This window comes from Dissoconium aciculare (assembly GCF_010015565.1).
Source record: "Dissoconium aciculare CBS 342.82 unplaced genomic scaffold K489scaffold_1, whole genome shotgun sequence".
Lineage (NCBI taxonomy): Eukaryota > Fungi > Ascomycota > Dothideomycetes > Mycosphaerellales > Dissoconiaceae > Dissoconium > Dissoconium aciculare.
The window spans coordinates 2,273,296-2,288,563 of NW_022984951.1; the positions used below are offsets into that span (position 1 = coordinate 2,273,296).

General features: G+C 56.8%; 5 protein-coding genes across 5 annotated transcripts; 3 read left to right on the forward strand and 2 right to left on the reverse strand.

Moving 5' to 3' along the window:
* Positions 1 to 506: 506 nt before the first annotated feature.
* Positions 507 to 4,043, forward strand: K489DRAFT_406376 (uncharacterized protein; the record flags this gene model as incomplete). The annotated part of the gene is made up of 1 exon (XM_033607245.1): positions 507 to 4,043. One exon carries the CDS (start codon positions 507 to 509, stop codon positions 4,041 to 4,043), a length of 3,537 nt encoding a protein of 1,178 aa, XP_033464754.1.
* A 1,024-nt stretch (positions 4,044 to 5,067) lies between these two features.
* Positions 5,068 to 6,183, forward strand: K489DRAFT_289795 (Inosine/uridine-preferring nucleoside hydrolase; the record flags this gene model as incomplete). Its single annotated transcript, XM_033600159.1, has 1 exon — positions 5,068 to 6,183. A coding segment is annotated over one exon (1,116 nt), but the record flags the coding sequence as incomplete, so codon positions are not given.
* Positions 6,184 to 6,228: 45 nt separating this feature from the next.
* On the reverse strand, positions 6,229 to 8,851 carry K489DRAFT_375856 (acid phosphatase AphA). Its single transcript, XM_033603776.1, has 3 exons — positions 8,341 to 8,851; positions 6,963 to 8,284; positions 6,229 to 6,845 (listed from the first exon to the last, which is right to left on the reverse strand). The coding sequence occupies exons 1-3, from the start codon at positions 8,715 to 8,717 to the stop codon at positions 6,589 to 6,591; spliced, it is 1,956 nt and encodes a 651-aa protein (XP_033464756.1). The 5' UTR covers positions 8,718 to 8,851; the 3' UTR covers positions 6,229 to 6,588.
* A 271-nt stretch (positions 8,852 to 9,122) lies between these two features.
* On the reverse strand, positions 9,123 to 11,597 carry K489DRAFT_428037 (SPOC domain-like protein). Its single transcript, XM_033608321.1, has 2 exons — positions 10,444 to 11,597; positions 9,123 to 10,393 (listed from the first exon to the last, which is right to left on the reverse strand). The coding sequence occupies exons 1-2, from the start codon at positions 11,521 to 11,523 to the stop codon at positions 9,284 to 9,286; spliced, it is 2,190 nt and encodes a 729-aa protein (XP_033464757.1). The 5' UTR covers positions 11,524 to 11,597; the 3' UTR covers positions 9,123 to 9,283.
* An 829-nt stretch (positions 11,598 to 12,426) lies between these two features.
* Positions 12,427 to 13,777, forward strand: K489DRAFT_25268 (acid protease). The gene has a single exon (XM_033599974.1). The coding sequence runs from the start codon at positions 12,558 to 12,560 to the stop codon at positions 13,647 to 13,649; it is 1,092 nt and encodes a 363-aa protein (XP_033464758.1). The 5' UTR covers positions 12,427 to 12,557; the 3' UTR covers positions 13,650 to 13,777.
* Positions 13,778 to 15,268: the final 1,491 nt, after the last annotated feature.

Below are 15,268 nucleotides of genomic sequence, written 5' to 3' on the forward strand. Positions count from 1 at the left end.
AATCAATTGGTAGATCGGTGGACAGACACCGCCCATCATCATCTTGACCACTCGCCGGTGCCGAACGGTCACGCGTCATCTCTACCGTGCACACTACTACTCCACATACCGTATTTCCCATTGCGCTACACCTGCACACTTATTCCACTCCAGTGACCGTCACTACACGACACCACTACCGCTACTGCCGTCGTCTACGCGCGGGCGTTCTCTCGGCATGCATACATAGCTGCATCTCCAGTTGCCTCCAACATATCCTCCAACATATTCATATACAACATTTCCAATCTCCGCCGTCCTCGCCCGCCCTTCCCTCGCCCGCCAACCCGGTGTGCCTCCCCGCCAGCGTCGTCGTGGTCGTCGTTACGACATATCTCCGCTTGCTGCATTCCACCATGCCTGCACTGCATCTCAACCTTCCACCCGTCTCGGAAATATAGCCCCTCCCACACCCGGCGTGTAGGGTCTCGAGGACACCTTCGCGGCTGCTTGCCTGCTTGCTGGACATGTCAGGCAATGCCGTCCCTTCCACCCCAAGGAAGACCGCCGCGGACGTCGCCTTTGAATCTATAGAGGTCAATCCGGCCGTCGCTTCCGATTCGAATGGCCCGGCGATCCGCCGCAGCAGCACGGGAGAACGTCGGGGCAGCAAAACCCGGCTCATCGGCTCCTCGCCCGTCACCGATGGCCTCCAGCATAGTCTCGGGACGATCGCACGGCGGGTCAAGAAGTCGGGTGGTTCTATCCTACAGGCGGCGGTCACCAATGGCCGAACCAGGTCGCCGGAGAAGAAGGGCGTCGATGGGAAGCCGACACACGCCAACGGACAACCTTTGGCCCAGAGGAAGACCCCGACCTCACGCCCCGTCGCCGAAATGACACCGCGATCTTCTCCCGCGCCGCGCGATGCCTCCTGTGATACTCCCTCGCAGTCTGAGAGCGAGAGGTCTCGAGAGGAGCAGCAGCAGCAGCAGCAACAGCCTCCTCTGGCTCTCGATCCTGCTCAACTGGTTCAGATGGCTTTGAGTCTCAGTGAGAGCAGGGCACGTATCACCAGCCTTCCTTTGCGCGCCCCGGCTTCGCAGCATGTCGGCAATCGGATCGTGTCGATCGGCTCGGACTTTGGATACAACACCATAAGAACCCCTCAACGGAATAGTCGTCTGGGTGATAACAGTTCGCCGCATTCTTTGTCCTCGCGTGGGTATGGATCGGAAAATCTTGGTTGGGTGGATACGAGTATGGCGCAGGGCGAGGAAAATACATGTACATTCACTCCCGCGACCCTTTCCCGGGCGGAAAAGGCGAGGAAGTATTTCGAGTTGGCCAGCGAACATCGTCGCTTGTTAGAGCATCTGCCCCCTCTGCGTCCGGATGGCACCATCTCGAACGCGCGTAACGGACATCACACCGACCCTCACGATCAGACGGGGAAGCTGGGTCGAGCATACAACCCTCTGCAGGCACTGCGTAATCGACGCCTTCGCAATCGCGAGAGACGGCTTCTGGCAGCTCCTCCAGAGACCTGGCAAGAGACCGATCGCATTCGTAAGTGGATCGATGACCTGGCTGCGAACTCCAATAATTCCCAGTATGGATCCGACGGGCATTCGCTGCGACTCCCGCAATACGAAGGCGAGATGCCCGTTGACCGGCCCGCCTCAGAATCAAGACCGCCTCACCGACGGACAAACACAAACCAGTCCGTCATCACCAGGACGGCCAATGCATGGTCGATCGATCCGGCAGAGCTGCTAGCTGATACCTATTGGCTCGAAACCAAAGACAATAGAAGCATCATTGAAGATCGACACGGAAGACGGATTTTCACCGCTCGCAGTCAAGCGGACTCTCCGAGGGTGAGCAAGGAACACGAACGCCATGGCAACGGACGAACGGAGGAACTTCTGGATTCCGAGAATGATTCCCGTGGCCATCCTCGAAGGCGATTGCTACACCTGCCCGATCGACTCAGAAGACCGCACATCAGTCATACTGCAAGCACGACGAGCACTTCCAGCCCAGAAGGTCGCCAGCCACCAGAGTTGTTGTTCGAGAACGTGGAAGAAGGGGGCGATGAAAACATTGGGCCTCTCGAGAGACACATGCGGGAGATGATCGACAAAGATGCGAGAGGCGAATTGCCCTCTCCAGAACCGATCTCGCCCGATCACTGGGACTCGCAACATACCCACTTCCCGCTGAAAAGGCATCGCAGTGGCTCTGGCGGAGCGAGACAGAACGCCAGGAACCGACTGGTCATCGACACCCATGCCCGTCTTGCAAAGGGAGACCGCAGTGGGCTTGCTTCTCCAGACCATGGTTTGTCATCCATGGACGAAATGGTATCCGACTCGCCCATCTCACCCACGATGCCAGCTTTTGCTCATCCCGCATCGATCAATTCTTCGCTACCAGGCAGCAAACATGCTTCACGAAGCGAGCTTCGACCTGTCACGAGTACCACCCCCTCTGCGCCTCCTCAGGGCATCGAAAAGGCCATGACCGCACCTGCAAAGCCTGCCATTGTCGTGGAGGCTGCAATGCCGTCCGACAGTGGCGACACTAGCCAGGATGCTGTGTACGACCAAGGCCGGCCTGGCTCGGCACCGCAGAGACCTATCCACAGGCGTCATCGCACGGCTGATAGCATTGTCACTGGCGGCTTGCGCCGACTAGGCTCGTCCAAGTCCAACGTGGACGACCTCAGCCACGGTGCCATCAAAGAAAACGGTGACCCGAACGGACGACGGCTCTTCAAAAACAACCGAATTTCGGCCATGGTGCGCAATGAGAGCACCCGATTGGGAGATCGTCTGCGTGGCCAGCGTGAGCAGACGCCGGCCTCTGATGTGTCCGAGGCAGGCAACGATTCGCCTCTGAGCAGGCCCGTGGCACTCGAGACGGAGATTAGCCCGCGCACATCTCTGGACCAAGGACAATCGAGGAGTCGCTATTACCTTCCGAGCCTCAACAGCTTCAAATCACCCGTCGCTGGGAAGGAGCGCCGGAGAGCGGGGACTTACTCCTCGCCCGAGTCGGACGCGACCGGCCGTCAACAGAAAGCTATGCGCAACCCCGAGCGCACTTCTCCCGGCGATCGCCTCATCCCACAGCGGGCTCCGATGCCAGCTGTCAATACCGCCGCTTCAAAGTCTGGCCCGCAGTCCCGCAAGACCGTGTCTCTCCTGTCGCCAACCTCGGCCCAGACCACCAGCGCCGGCTCCCTCTCCAGCACCAGCAGCATCGCCGATTTCCGCTCGGGCAGCATCGACTCCACCGCATCGACTTCCCAAGGACGACGACGTACCAACACCACCGACTTCGCCGACGCCGCCAAGCGCCACTGGAGTATCTCCGACCAACACAAAGCCCTCTCCAGCCTCTCCCCGACGGCTTCCCACCTCGCCGCCCGCGACATCGCCCGCGTCCGCGCCCTGCTCCTCGCCTCGGGGATCAAAGCCCGCGAGATCCTCCGCCAGGCCGACTCCATCCGCATCTCGCCCTCTCCGACCGCCTCCAAACCCTCTCCGACCAACCCAACCTCCTCCTCCACCACCACCACCCAAAACCCTTGCACCAGCTGGCTCGCCGGCGTCCCCCGGCGGTCCGAACCCCTGGCCGCCGCCCGCCACCTCTCGTCCAACCTGACCGCCGACCTCGCCAGCCTCGAGTCCAGCATGCACACCTTCCGGACGACCCGCACCGACGCCCTCGCGGCCCGCCTCTCGGCGCTGCAGGAACGCGCGGCGTCGCACCTCGCCGCCCGCGTCCACGGCGCCTGCGACGGCGCGGACCACCTCGTCTTCGCCCTGACGACCCAGCAGCCGCAGGACCTCAAACGGGCGGACGACGCCATGGACCAGATGCTCCGCCAGCGCCGCCGCCAGTTCCGCTGGCTGAGGCGCGCCGGCTTCAAGGGCCTGGAGTGGATGCTCCTCAGCCTCATGTGGTGGGCCTGGTTCGTCGTCCTCATCGTCAATTCGATCCGGAGGATCGTCGTGGGCGGGGGCAGGGCCGTGAAGTGGCTGGTCTGGTTCTGAAGGGGGGGAGCGGCATCGGTCTGGGTTTTTCTCTCTCTCTCTCTCTCTCTCTCTCTCTCGCCGAGAAACCCCTTTTTGTTTTCTCCTTCTCCCTTTCCTCCCTTTCCTCTCCCTTTTTGGTGTGGAAATGACATCGCTGCATTTGCATCGCGTTTTGCATCCATGGATAGAAAGACTCGTTTTTCCTTTTCCTTCCTCTTCTTCTTCCCTTTCTGGATTCTCCTCCCGAAACGGACGACTCGCGATTGCATCTCTGGCAGGTGCTTCCCCCTCCTTCTTTGGGTTCCATTGTGCGAGCAGCAGCAGCAGCAGCAGCAGCAGCAGCAGTGACGGGAGATGAAAGAAGGATATGATACCACCACACTACTACCACCATCATGTTCGGTGACGTTTTTGCTCTTGTTTTTGGCGATGTCCAAGAGACATCTTGCATCGAAGCATCGTTCCTGCAGCTCCAGCATTCCATAGATATTTCGCGTAATCCGATTCCCCCCTCGGGAATCCTTCACATATAGTTCTTTCCCGTCTATCCAGATAATCGTCGTAGATCTCTTCGGAGCGAACAGGTGATGCCGATGCCGTCGCGCGATACTTGTTGAGTTTATCTTGATTCTCCGGGGGGATGTTTTTTCGGGGGTAGGATCCAGCTCCGACCGGACAGTCCGATGACTCGCAAAGGCAGCGCCCAAGCCGCGTCGACGCATTTCGATCTTTCAGACCACATGATTCGAGACAGCGGAAGTGGCAACTTCAACGTGACGTTATTTTGTATATTCGCGAATCTTACGGTTTCCACAAGATTTATTCCTTACGACGTTCTCGATTTGTCTTTGGTCTGTTATTGCTGTGGCGTGTCATCGGGATTGAAGAGCGAAAACACACGAGAAGTGCATGAACCGTGACAGATTGATACAGTCAACCAGCTTGAAGCCTGAAGCCTGATAACAAGAGACAGAGAGAGAGAGAGACTACTGCTTCCAAGAAAGAAAAAAATTACAAAGCTACATCCCAACCTCACACAAACATGTCCTCCCCACCGACCACCCCAAAGACTCCCATCTGGCTCGACGTCGACACCGGCCACGACGACGCCTTCGCCCTCCTCCTCGCCGCCCACCACCCCTCCGTCGAGCTCCTGGGCGTGAGCACCGTCTACGGCAACGCCAGCCTCGAGGACACGACCCGGAACACGCTCTCGATCCTCACCGCGCTCAACCGGGCCTCCGTGCCCGTCTACGCCGGCAGCCCGCGCGCCTACTGCCGGGGCCCGGCCTCCGCCCCGGACATCCACGGCGCCACCGGCCTCGACGGCACCACCGGCCTCCCCGCCCCGTCCTTCGCCCCCCGCACCGACGTCCCCGCCATCACCGCCATCCACGCCGCCCTGGCCGCCCAGCTGCGCGGGAAAGCCTGGCTCGTGGCGACCGGCGCGCTCACCAACATCGCGCTGCTCTTCGCCGCGCACCCGGCGCTGGCGGAGCACATCGGCGGCGTGAGCATCATGGGCGGGGCCGTGGGCGGGGGCTTCACGGGCGCGGCCCTGGGCCGCCTCGGCGGCGAGGGCGAGCGCTTCGGCAACTGGACGCCGTGGGCGGAATACAACATCTACGTGGACCCCGAGAGCGCCCAGGCCGTGCTGGAGCACCCGGCGCTCGCGCCACGGGGCAAGATCGTCCTCGTGCCCCTGGACCTGACCCACCAGTTCCTCGCGACGCCGGACGTGCTGTCGCGCGTGCTGCACGGCCCGGACCCGGAAGCCGGCCGACGCCCCCCCTCCCCGACGAGGACGCTGTTCCACGAGATCCTGACGTTCTTCGCCGCGACCTACGCCGACGTCTTCGGCCTCACCGCCGGCCCGCCGCTGCACGACCCCCTGGCCGTGGCCGCGGCCTTTGCGCCGGGGCTCTTCTCGGACGGCGACGCGGGCGAGGGCGAGGGCGCGCGCTACGCGATCCGCGTGGTCACGGACGGCGAGCACGGCGATTCGATGCACATCCGGAGCGGCGCCTCGCAGTGCGGGAGGACCGTGGCGACGGAATTGCCCCGCGGCCAGCAGGGCGTGAGGATCCCCAAGGCCTTGAACATCCCGGAGTTGTGGGCGCTTCTGGAGGGCTGCCTTGAGAGGGCGGAGGCGGAGGCGGAGGCCGTTGCCGTTGCTGCTGCGTGAGAGAGAGAGAGGTAGGGAGGGGGGAGGGGAGAGAGGCTTGGGATATAGGGAACTGAATCTTTGTCCCATGTACGATTCTCGATGGGGGCTGGGGATGGAAAAGCCCCTTCTCTCGGGCGCAAGTTGGGACAAAAGCGAACATAACGGGCTGGATCTACGGACTACATGATGTGATTGCCACGGAGGAGAACAGGACTGAAGAGCTGGATCGCTCTCGATGGACGAGCAGATATAGAATTTCGATTCAACATACATCCAGACCGTCGTCTTCCCCGTCGGGGGAAATTCTCACTTGCACGCCCCACCGCTTTTTCCCCCTTCTTCCAAAAGCTAAAAATCAGGGTGTGCGAGGGGGAGATACATGCGGTTCCTCCCCGTCTACATCGACCAATTCCGCCGTCCTCCCCACGGCCACTGCCAGATCGCCGGCCCGGACGCGCGTGCAGGATACGTAGCAGCAGCGGCGGCGGCGGTAGGGGTGGCCTTGTCCTTCCGCACGGTCAACGAGTCGCCGATGCCGGAACCATCCCCCTTGACGAACTCCCAGGTCAGAGTGTTGGCGTCCTTGAAGGTCAATCTGCTGAACCCGTAGTCTTGTTGGTTCAGGACGGCGGTGGTGTTGCGGATGGGGGTACCTGGAGCGACGGAAAGCAGGATTGAATTAGCAAAAGGGACGTAAGAGAGGAAAGATGCGTGATGATGGGTCAACTGGCGATTTCGGGGGACGGGGGGCTTTTTTTTTCTTTTCTTACCGTTCTTGAGGAAGCTGTGGGATTCGATGTTTCCTGCCATTCCGTTGGTGATATGGACCAGCGACTTGCCCGGGTTGACGGCATAGGTGTTCTTGTCGATGATCGCGGCCTGGTCGATGGTCCCGTCGATGGTGAGCGGCCAGTTGCGCTCGTACCAGTGGATGTGCCCGGCGAGGTACATGTCGACACCCGCATCGATCAGGATCTCCTGGAAGGCGTTTCGGATGTTGGCCTGGAATGCCGCCACGTCGGTGCTGTACATGGGTCGATGGCTCATGGCGATGACCCATGGGGTCTTTTTGCGGTCGACGTTGGCCAGGTCTTTCTTCAGCCATTGGATTTGTTGGTAGGCGGTGTTGTTCTTCCATTGATCGTTGTCAATCTTTCCGAATGGACCTGAATTGGTGATTTGAGTTTGTTCTTTGGTGGGCTTATTTCCCTGGCCATTTGTATCGCGCAGGAAAGGGGATTCGGGACTGTAGGGAAAGTCGGTCTCGGCATCAATGGCCACAAAGTGTGCCATACCATAGTCGAAGCTGTACCAGAAGTTACCCACGCCACCAGACTCCTTGCCAGGCATGCGGAAACGGTGTTGGTAGGTGGTGTAATTCCTCTGGGTGGGAGGACAGCTGTAATATGTGAGTCCCGACTCGGGGGCGGTCGAGTTTGTCTGGTTGTTGTTCAGGTATGCAGTCAAAGGATTTCCGGGACCGTCGCCCTCAGAACAGGCCGCTTCGTGGTTGCCCGGGAGAACCATGTAAGGAATCTTGGTGGTGATGGCGTTCTGCCACTGTTGCCATAGATCCCAATTGCTCTCATAGATCACACTGATATCACCGCCGTACGGTCCACCCTGGTTCGGCTTTGCACCCTTCGGCAGGGGAGTGTTGTATTCCTTGGGCCTCGGAGCAGGAGGGGTGTTGGGAATGGTTGAGTCGGTGCCGTTGAAGCACAATGGGTTGGAGTCCGGTCCAGTAAGCTGGCAAGGCAGGAGGCCGTCAGACCAGTCATCAGCATAGCTGATATCGCCACCGTGCCACGCGAACGCAACACCATCATTCGCGGCGTTGACGAGTTGGCGATGGGTTCCTTGCGCATTCGTATAGCCCATGTCGTTCAGGACCGCGACGGAGAAAGATCCGCTGTCGCCGACGGCACGAGCAGTCTTGAAGCTCAACACATCGGAAGTGGTGGTACCGTTTGCACCTGAGATCTGATAATAATATGTGCTTCCAGGGTGTAATCCTGTGATCTGAACATCGTGGAAATACTGGCTGCACAACACAACGTCCACGGCGGAGCAAGGAGGCGTGCGATCATATCTACCATGACGATTAGCAAGTGGGACCGTCAAGCAGATGCATCCCGCTAGACTTACGTGGTCGATCTACCCGTGGCGACGTTCTTCAAACTTGACGTAGACGAACCCCAAAACACAGTCGGCGCCTTGCCGAGACCAAACGGCGTCTGGAAATGGATGTTCATCCCTCCCGGCACGAACGAGGTCGAAATGACATTGACATTGTTGGTCGGTCTGCTCGACTTGGGCTTGACGGCTGGAGGTTCGACGATTCGCTTGTAGCCTTTGCCGTTGCCGTTGACCGTCTGGTCAAGCCAGTCGCCGACGGGAATTGCTGGCCCGGTGTATGGATAACGGGTATCGACATCGCGGGCTTTGGGGTGAGCGCGATGTGCGGGATGCGCTTCGACTGCGGCGATGAGCGCCAATAGCGCTGATGCTGTGACAGCTTTCATTATCTTGTCGGAAGGTGAATACCAGCTTCCAAGACTCGAAGATGGTAAGGATATTCAATGAGGATCTAGGTTTTCATACTCGGTATATTACATATATCAGCCGGTCGTGAGGCGAAACTCGAAGATAGCTTTCGCCATTCTGTTGTCGATCCATAGAATGTTCGACGTGCCGATCTTCCTGGACCGCGTTTCCAGCTCCACCAGTTGCAACACGTGGGTCGTCGATTGAGCCATTGAGAGATGGCCCGAGCTGCAAAGCTGACCACAAGCTTTTCCCCGGAGGCGTCATTCTGCTATGTAACCTAGAGCCGCAGGGACATCGGTTCAGCACACGCCACGATATTGTTCACCATAATAATCCATGTCTCAAAGACGTCGTGGCAAATCATGATATTTGCTGCAAAGCCACTTTCATTCAGACCGGGTCGAGCGAGGCGAGCGAGTCTATATTATGTTGGCTCATAAAACCTGGTGAACGCTCTTCATATCACAGCGATTAATTGGGACAATCCTGCGCTTTTCTTCATAAATCGTACAGTGTCATACATCGTAGCATCATTAAACCATCACCGTGTGAGTTGCGGGATCATGAACCGCTTGGACTCTTCCTCGGTCACCTCGCTGCCCGCACACTCTCCCTTCAAAATAAGGGTCAACTTGCTGATGCGGATGCGATACCACATCTCCTTCCGATCGCCTCCCAGCTCTCCGCCCAAGACTTTCGCCTTCAACTCCCGTAGAAAGTCGTTGTACGGGCCCGGCTCCTCCAGTTCGTTCATTTCCTCTCTCATGATTCTGATGGCTTCCACAGCCCGGCCGTAGTTCAAATCACCGACGGAATTCCGGATCCAGTCGAAGATGATATATTCCATCTGTTTGCAGGCGTCGTGGAGGTCTTCAATCTTGTCGGCGCCGGCGAGGAATTGCTTGAATTCGGCGACAGCATTCTTCGGGTCGATCTTTCGACGCGTGCGACCGGAATCCTGTGCGAGTAGCGCCCCGACATCGAGGTTGGACAGAGGTTTGGATGATTCTTTCTTATAGTAGCGCTTCCCGCGAGCCTTAGGTGGCACCTTCTTGACATCAGCAGCCTGGATGAGGCGATCGAGCTTGGACTGTGACTTTTCGACGAGATCCGATGGCGGCTTAGAATATCTCATTAGAATCTCAAAGGGCGGTGGTGCATCGGCCTCGGGATATACTGCTCTGTGCTTGATTACCTGGTTGATGCGATGGAGCATCGGGCTGTAGGTCTCATCCATAGGCATGTATTCTGTCGGTGCGCCTTCTTCATCTTTGCCAAAGGTTGAGAGGTCCATGCTGTCGACGTAATCGCTCATGGCATCCAGGAGCTTGTCGCTGGGCAATGTACGGTGCACCTTGACCTCCTTTCCACTCACCGTGAGGACGCGGTCGAGCGGTGGGAATTTGTAGCTTCGCATGTCTTCCGCAAACGGAAGCTCGACGTCATAAAGACACTCAAAGTCGGGTTCGATGTGAGGTGTCAATAGGACTAACTTGGGCTCTTTGTTCTCTTTGATCACCAGTCGTGCGACGGCATATGACTCGAGTTCGTACAGAGCGTGGATGAAGGATGACAGTGCCATTGAAGCCTTGTCGTTGAGCTTTTGCGAAACGATGAGGTTTGCTCGCGACATGTCCAAGTAGTGTTCGTACTGCAACTGTCAGCAAATGCCAATTCAACCATATGCATATCCGCACTCACCTGAGATTGGGCTATAAAGCCAAGTATATCGAGGCCTTGTAGCGTTTCGTATGTCGTCACGTTGCGATCGCTCTCCGAAATGTGCACGGCCGTTCGACCGTACTCATAACCTTTGGCGAGTTCTTCCAATGCCACATCGCGTTTGCCGCCCGGTGCGTCTTGGTCTTCGACTTGATACGTGCGTGCATTCTTCACAGCGGTCAGATCTCCACCTGTCTGAACACTTGCGCCATCGTCACCGGTCGTCGGAAGTAGCTGGGACGCCTCATTCGCGGAAAGACCTTCCCTGAGAACGAACGAGCTTGCGGTGGGAGGTTTCGCGAGCATGATTTTCGGATATCTCTCGACGTCGATCGTCATGGCGGTTTCGTATTCGCTGGGGTTCCCGAGCGTCAACAGCCCCTTGAAAGAAGCGATTGGTCGCGTCGTTTTGACTCTGGGGATCTCGCTTTCTTCGATGGCCTGCGCGAGTGTGCCGTACATTCCTCCACAATCCTCGCACAACGTTTTGAGAATCGCTTCATTCTCTTCTTTGATCGAATCCTTGGCTTCCTCCTTGAAGCCATACTCGGCATCATCGAAGTCGACGCCCAAAACGAGCAGCTCGATCTTATCCTCCGAAATCTTCTTACGAATCTTGGATAGATCGTCTGTCAACATCGGTGCTCTCGCATCAGTGATAAGAACGATTCGTCGAATGTACTGCAACTTCTTGCATTTCTCCATGATCATCTGAACAGCAATCACAACAGCTGAGATGGCATCTCCGATCTCAGTCGCCGACACCTTCAGCGACTCCCTCAACTGTCTGAGTTGCGGCATCAGGATTTGGTCGATTGGCTGGAGCACGGAAATGTGTTGGTAATGCTCCTCTTCTGCCAGGACATTATCCGAGTCATCTGTTCTTAGTCCGACAACGCCAACGAGATTAGTCTTGCGTCCCGTTGCAATGACGGTCGTGATCCGATCCCAGACGTATTCCAGTGCCCAATCGAGATCGGTCTGGGTGCGACCATGACGCCTGGCGCCCATGGTCGCACCGAGGTCGACAATAAACACCGTCGCTTCTTTGGTTGTCATTTTTGCGATTTAGGAATTGCGTCAAGATAATGAACTTGCACTTCCCATCATTCGCAGTTGTTCATATAGTAAAGTGATCGTTGCAATGAGGCTCAGTTGGGACGCGTCTTGAATGGGCTTAGGGCGGATGCCTTCAGGCAACAGACACGAAATGACGGCACGCAATCACGTGATGTATTAAAGTGACCTACTCGAAGCTGGACTGGGTTACTACTGTATACCTATTAACGGAATTATCGCATGTCACCTGGGCATACTGTATTCTGACCTTTATGCCCAAACAGCATCTTGTCAAGCTGCACTTATGCGCCATTCGTTCCGACAATCGCGCGGAGTCAACGCTTGACTAGCTCATCATGATGTTGCTGAAGCCCTGAACGTGGCGGAGTCGAAACTGAGATGCTCGTGCAGCAACAGCACTACCAATCAAGAAGCATTTCGCCAGGACGAGATCAGATCGCCCTGAACTGCCTTTCTTGCGATGTGCTGCAAGCATGTATCAAGAGGAACATGTTCAGCACGTTGCTGTTGGCCGAAACCCGCAAATTGGGCGCAGCAAGACCTGATCCTTTCATGTACTTTGTCGACGCTAGCGTGCTTTATGCAGCGATCACGTAGATCACAGTAAGCAGTAAGGAAACCCGGGAAGTGCTGATGTTCCGCACTGCCACGACTGCCTCTAGATAAAACGAAAAGGAGAATTCACTTTTGTAGTCCGAACCAGTCCTTCCTGCGGGTGAAGATCTGAGCCCCTTCCTTCGGACGCATGCCATCGAGGATCTTCGCCAAAATGTACCTCGCGGTACATACTACACGTCAGATCGCATACCATAGCCAATCTTATTGGCCTGGGATAAAACGCAACCAGAGCACCGGTGTGATGGATCTATGCATGGGTGATGCTAGTCACTCACCCATCTCCTCTCTGCACCTGATGCTTTTGCTTGATATACCGAGCAACCGTCCCACCTGAACTTGGTCTTTACCCTCTCGCGGCGTAGAAAAAGCTGTTGCACCACACGATCGTTTTCGCTATGTCTTCAGCCTTGAGCATCGCCCCCAGTCAGCGGTTCGAAGGCAATGACGGTGCCTGGTCGACTTTCAATCTCTACGTCGGCACACCACCCCAGATGCTAAGGGTTCTTCCAGCAACATCGATAAGCTATGTTACACTCATTATGCGAACTGGATGTGTCAACGTGCCCGTATCAGCTTGCGAGAGTGCACGAGGTGGTAGCCCGTTGCTCTTCAATTTTAGTACGAGTCTTACCTCCAGCAGGCTGTCTGCTCTTGACGGCTCTCGAAACTTCTTCCTTCCTTTCGATTCTGAGCTTCCCCTTGGAGTGTTCGGAATGATACCTGCCGCGGTCGGACTGGACGCTGTCACGATCGGTCCAAGCGTATCAAATCTCACGCTCACATCCCAACTGGTCGCCGGCATAAATGCAGTCGACCCTTGGCAAGGCATGTTCGGCCTCCGCAGCATTATGAATCATGTTCCTGGGCTAGATTCCAATTATACCTCTATATTACAAGGATTGAAGTCTGCCGACAAGATACCCAGCTTGTTCTACGGTTATACAGCAGGTGCGCCATACACGGATCGACAAGACTTTGGAAGTTTAACGCTCGGGGGCTATGATGCCGCTCGTGTGGACATGTCAGCAGCGCTCTCTGTCAATTTCAGCGACGATCCATTCGAACTCAGCGTGCTCGTCGACCGAATCAAAATCTCGAATGGCAATATCACTCATATTTCGATGGGAAATGTTGCGTTGGTCGATTCCGTTATTCCGGAGATTTGGTTGCCAGGCAGTGTTTGCGACCAGATTGAAAACGCAATTGGACTGGTCTACGACAACACGACACAGATGTACCTGATCAGCGAGAGTCAACAGCGGGTTCTACGATCAACGAATTTGACGTTCACATTCACCCTCAGAAGTCCACAGAACCCATCAGCAATGATTGATATCGTTCTGCCTTACGCAGCTTTCGATCTGAGTGCAAGTTATCCTGTAGCAGGGATGAAAAACGCATCTAGCACGCAGAGGTACTTCCCTATACGGCGCGCAAATTCGACAACGGGTTACTATCTCGGCCGCACATTCCTCCAGGAGGCGTAAGTACCTTTGATTGCTCGGGCGTCGGCAAATGCAAAGCTGATCGTCTCCTTGAAAAGTTACCTCACAGCGGACTACGAACAAAATGTATTCACCCTCGGCCAGGTCAAAAGGCCGTCAGGGTCTGCACAGATCATCACAGTCGGATCCAGCGGCAGCAACAGCTCCACCGGCGGATCCTTGACTCCCAGCACATTGGCCGGAGTTGTGGTGGGCGCCATCGCCGGCATTGGACTCGTTGCAGGCCTGATGTTTTGGATATGGAAGCGTCGTCGAGCATCCACTTCGGGCAGCAAGCTGCATCGCTACCACCAAGCTCCTTCGAGCCTTGGCAACATGTACTCCGATGCTCCGAACGACCCCGAGGTTGTCCCATCGTCGCAGTCAGGCTCATCGACAGGCGACACCACACCGCTGAAGTCCGAATTGGACGCCATTCATACCGTCTCAGTGGCTCACCTGCGAGACCAGCCGCATATCAAATCCGAGCTGGACGCCACACCAGCAATCCACGAACTTCCGGCCAAAGCCAACCGCGCCCGCCCTACGACCACGATCCATGAGATGTCTTGATCGCACCGATTTTCTGGTCGTTCTGGGCGCGCGTGACTCTCAAATAGAATTCCCGGGCGAAGCGGTCGGTCGACTTGACATGACGTGTGGACTCGTTTGTCGTTGATTCTTTCGTCGTGCACATGACCCAAAACCGAGGTATGTGGTTGGTAATGCCGCCCGGGCGCTCGACGACCCTGGCGCGCCGTGTGCGAATGATGTTGCGAGACAGAGCGACGTCGGCCACCCGGGAACGATCTTGACAATGAGAAAGCGCTCGCTCTTGTAAAAGGCCGCGAACTGGTCGCTGTGGCGCGTCTCCGCCCCCAAGCTACTGACCCTGATCGGCAGCAGTGTGGGAAAAAAGCCCTGGTGCCCGGTTTCAGGGCGAAATGACTCGGGAGGCTCCAATCTGGTGGGTAGTAGTGGGTAGGGTAGCGCGTTCAACGACACGTGGGGCGCGGGCAGGCAGCCGGACCGGTCCACCTGGGCATGTTTCAACCCATTGACGAACGAACCGTTGAGAATCCGTTGATCTTCATACGATCAAGCTTATCGGAGTCGACGAGGTCGTGGTTGTTATACTCCAATTCACCTGGTCGTGAAGGGATCCATGGACATGTGGATGTGTACATACCTGGTGGTGCCACATACGGCAGATGCGACGGGAGTAGGCTCATCATAGTGTGCACCTGCGTATATGTAATAAATATAGATTTATCTGCGCGCCGCTGGTGGGTGCGCCCCGTGAGGCTCAGTCGCGCTTTCTCCCATCGTCGACTTCTCAGTCGCGCTTGTCCCTGTCTCTCATCGGCGTCTCATCAGTCGTTCATTCATGGTACCTAGGTATGCGCCGCATCAATCGAAGCCCAGGTGGTGCAGTCGAGCGGCTCGGGGCTTGTCCGACGACGAGTGGCTGTCATGGAACGATCGGGCTTTCGATTCTTCCCATTCTTCTCATTACCTAGGTATTATTAGCACATCCTCGTGTCGCTTGGTCGTGATGGTCGCACAGGCACAGCGATACAGTACATCCGGTGCACATCTCTCGCGCTTGGCATCTCGCCCGG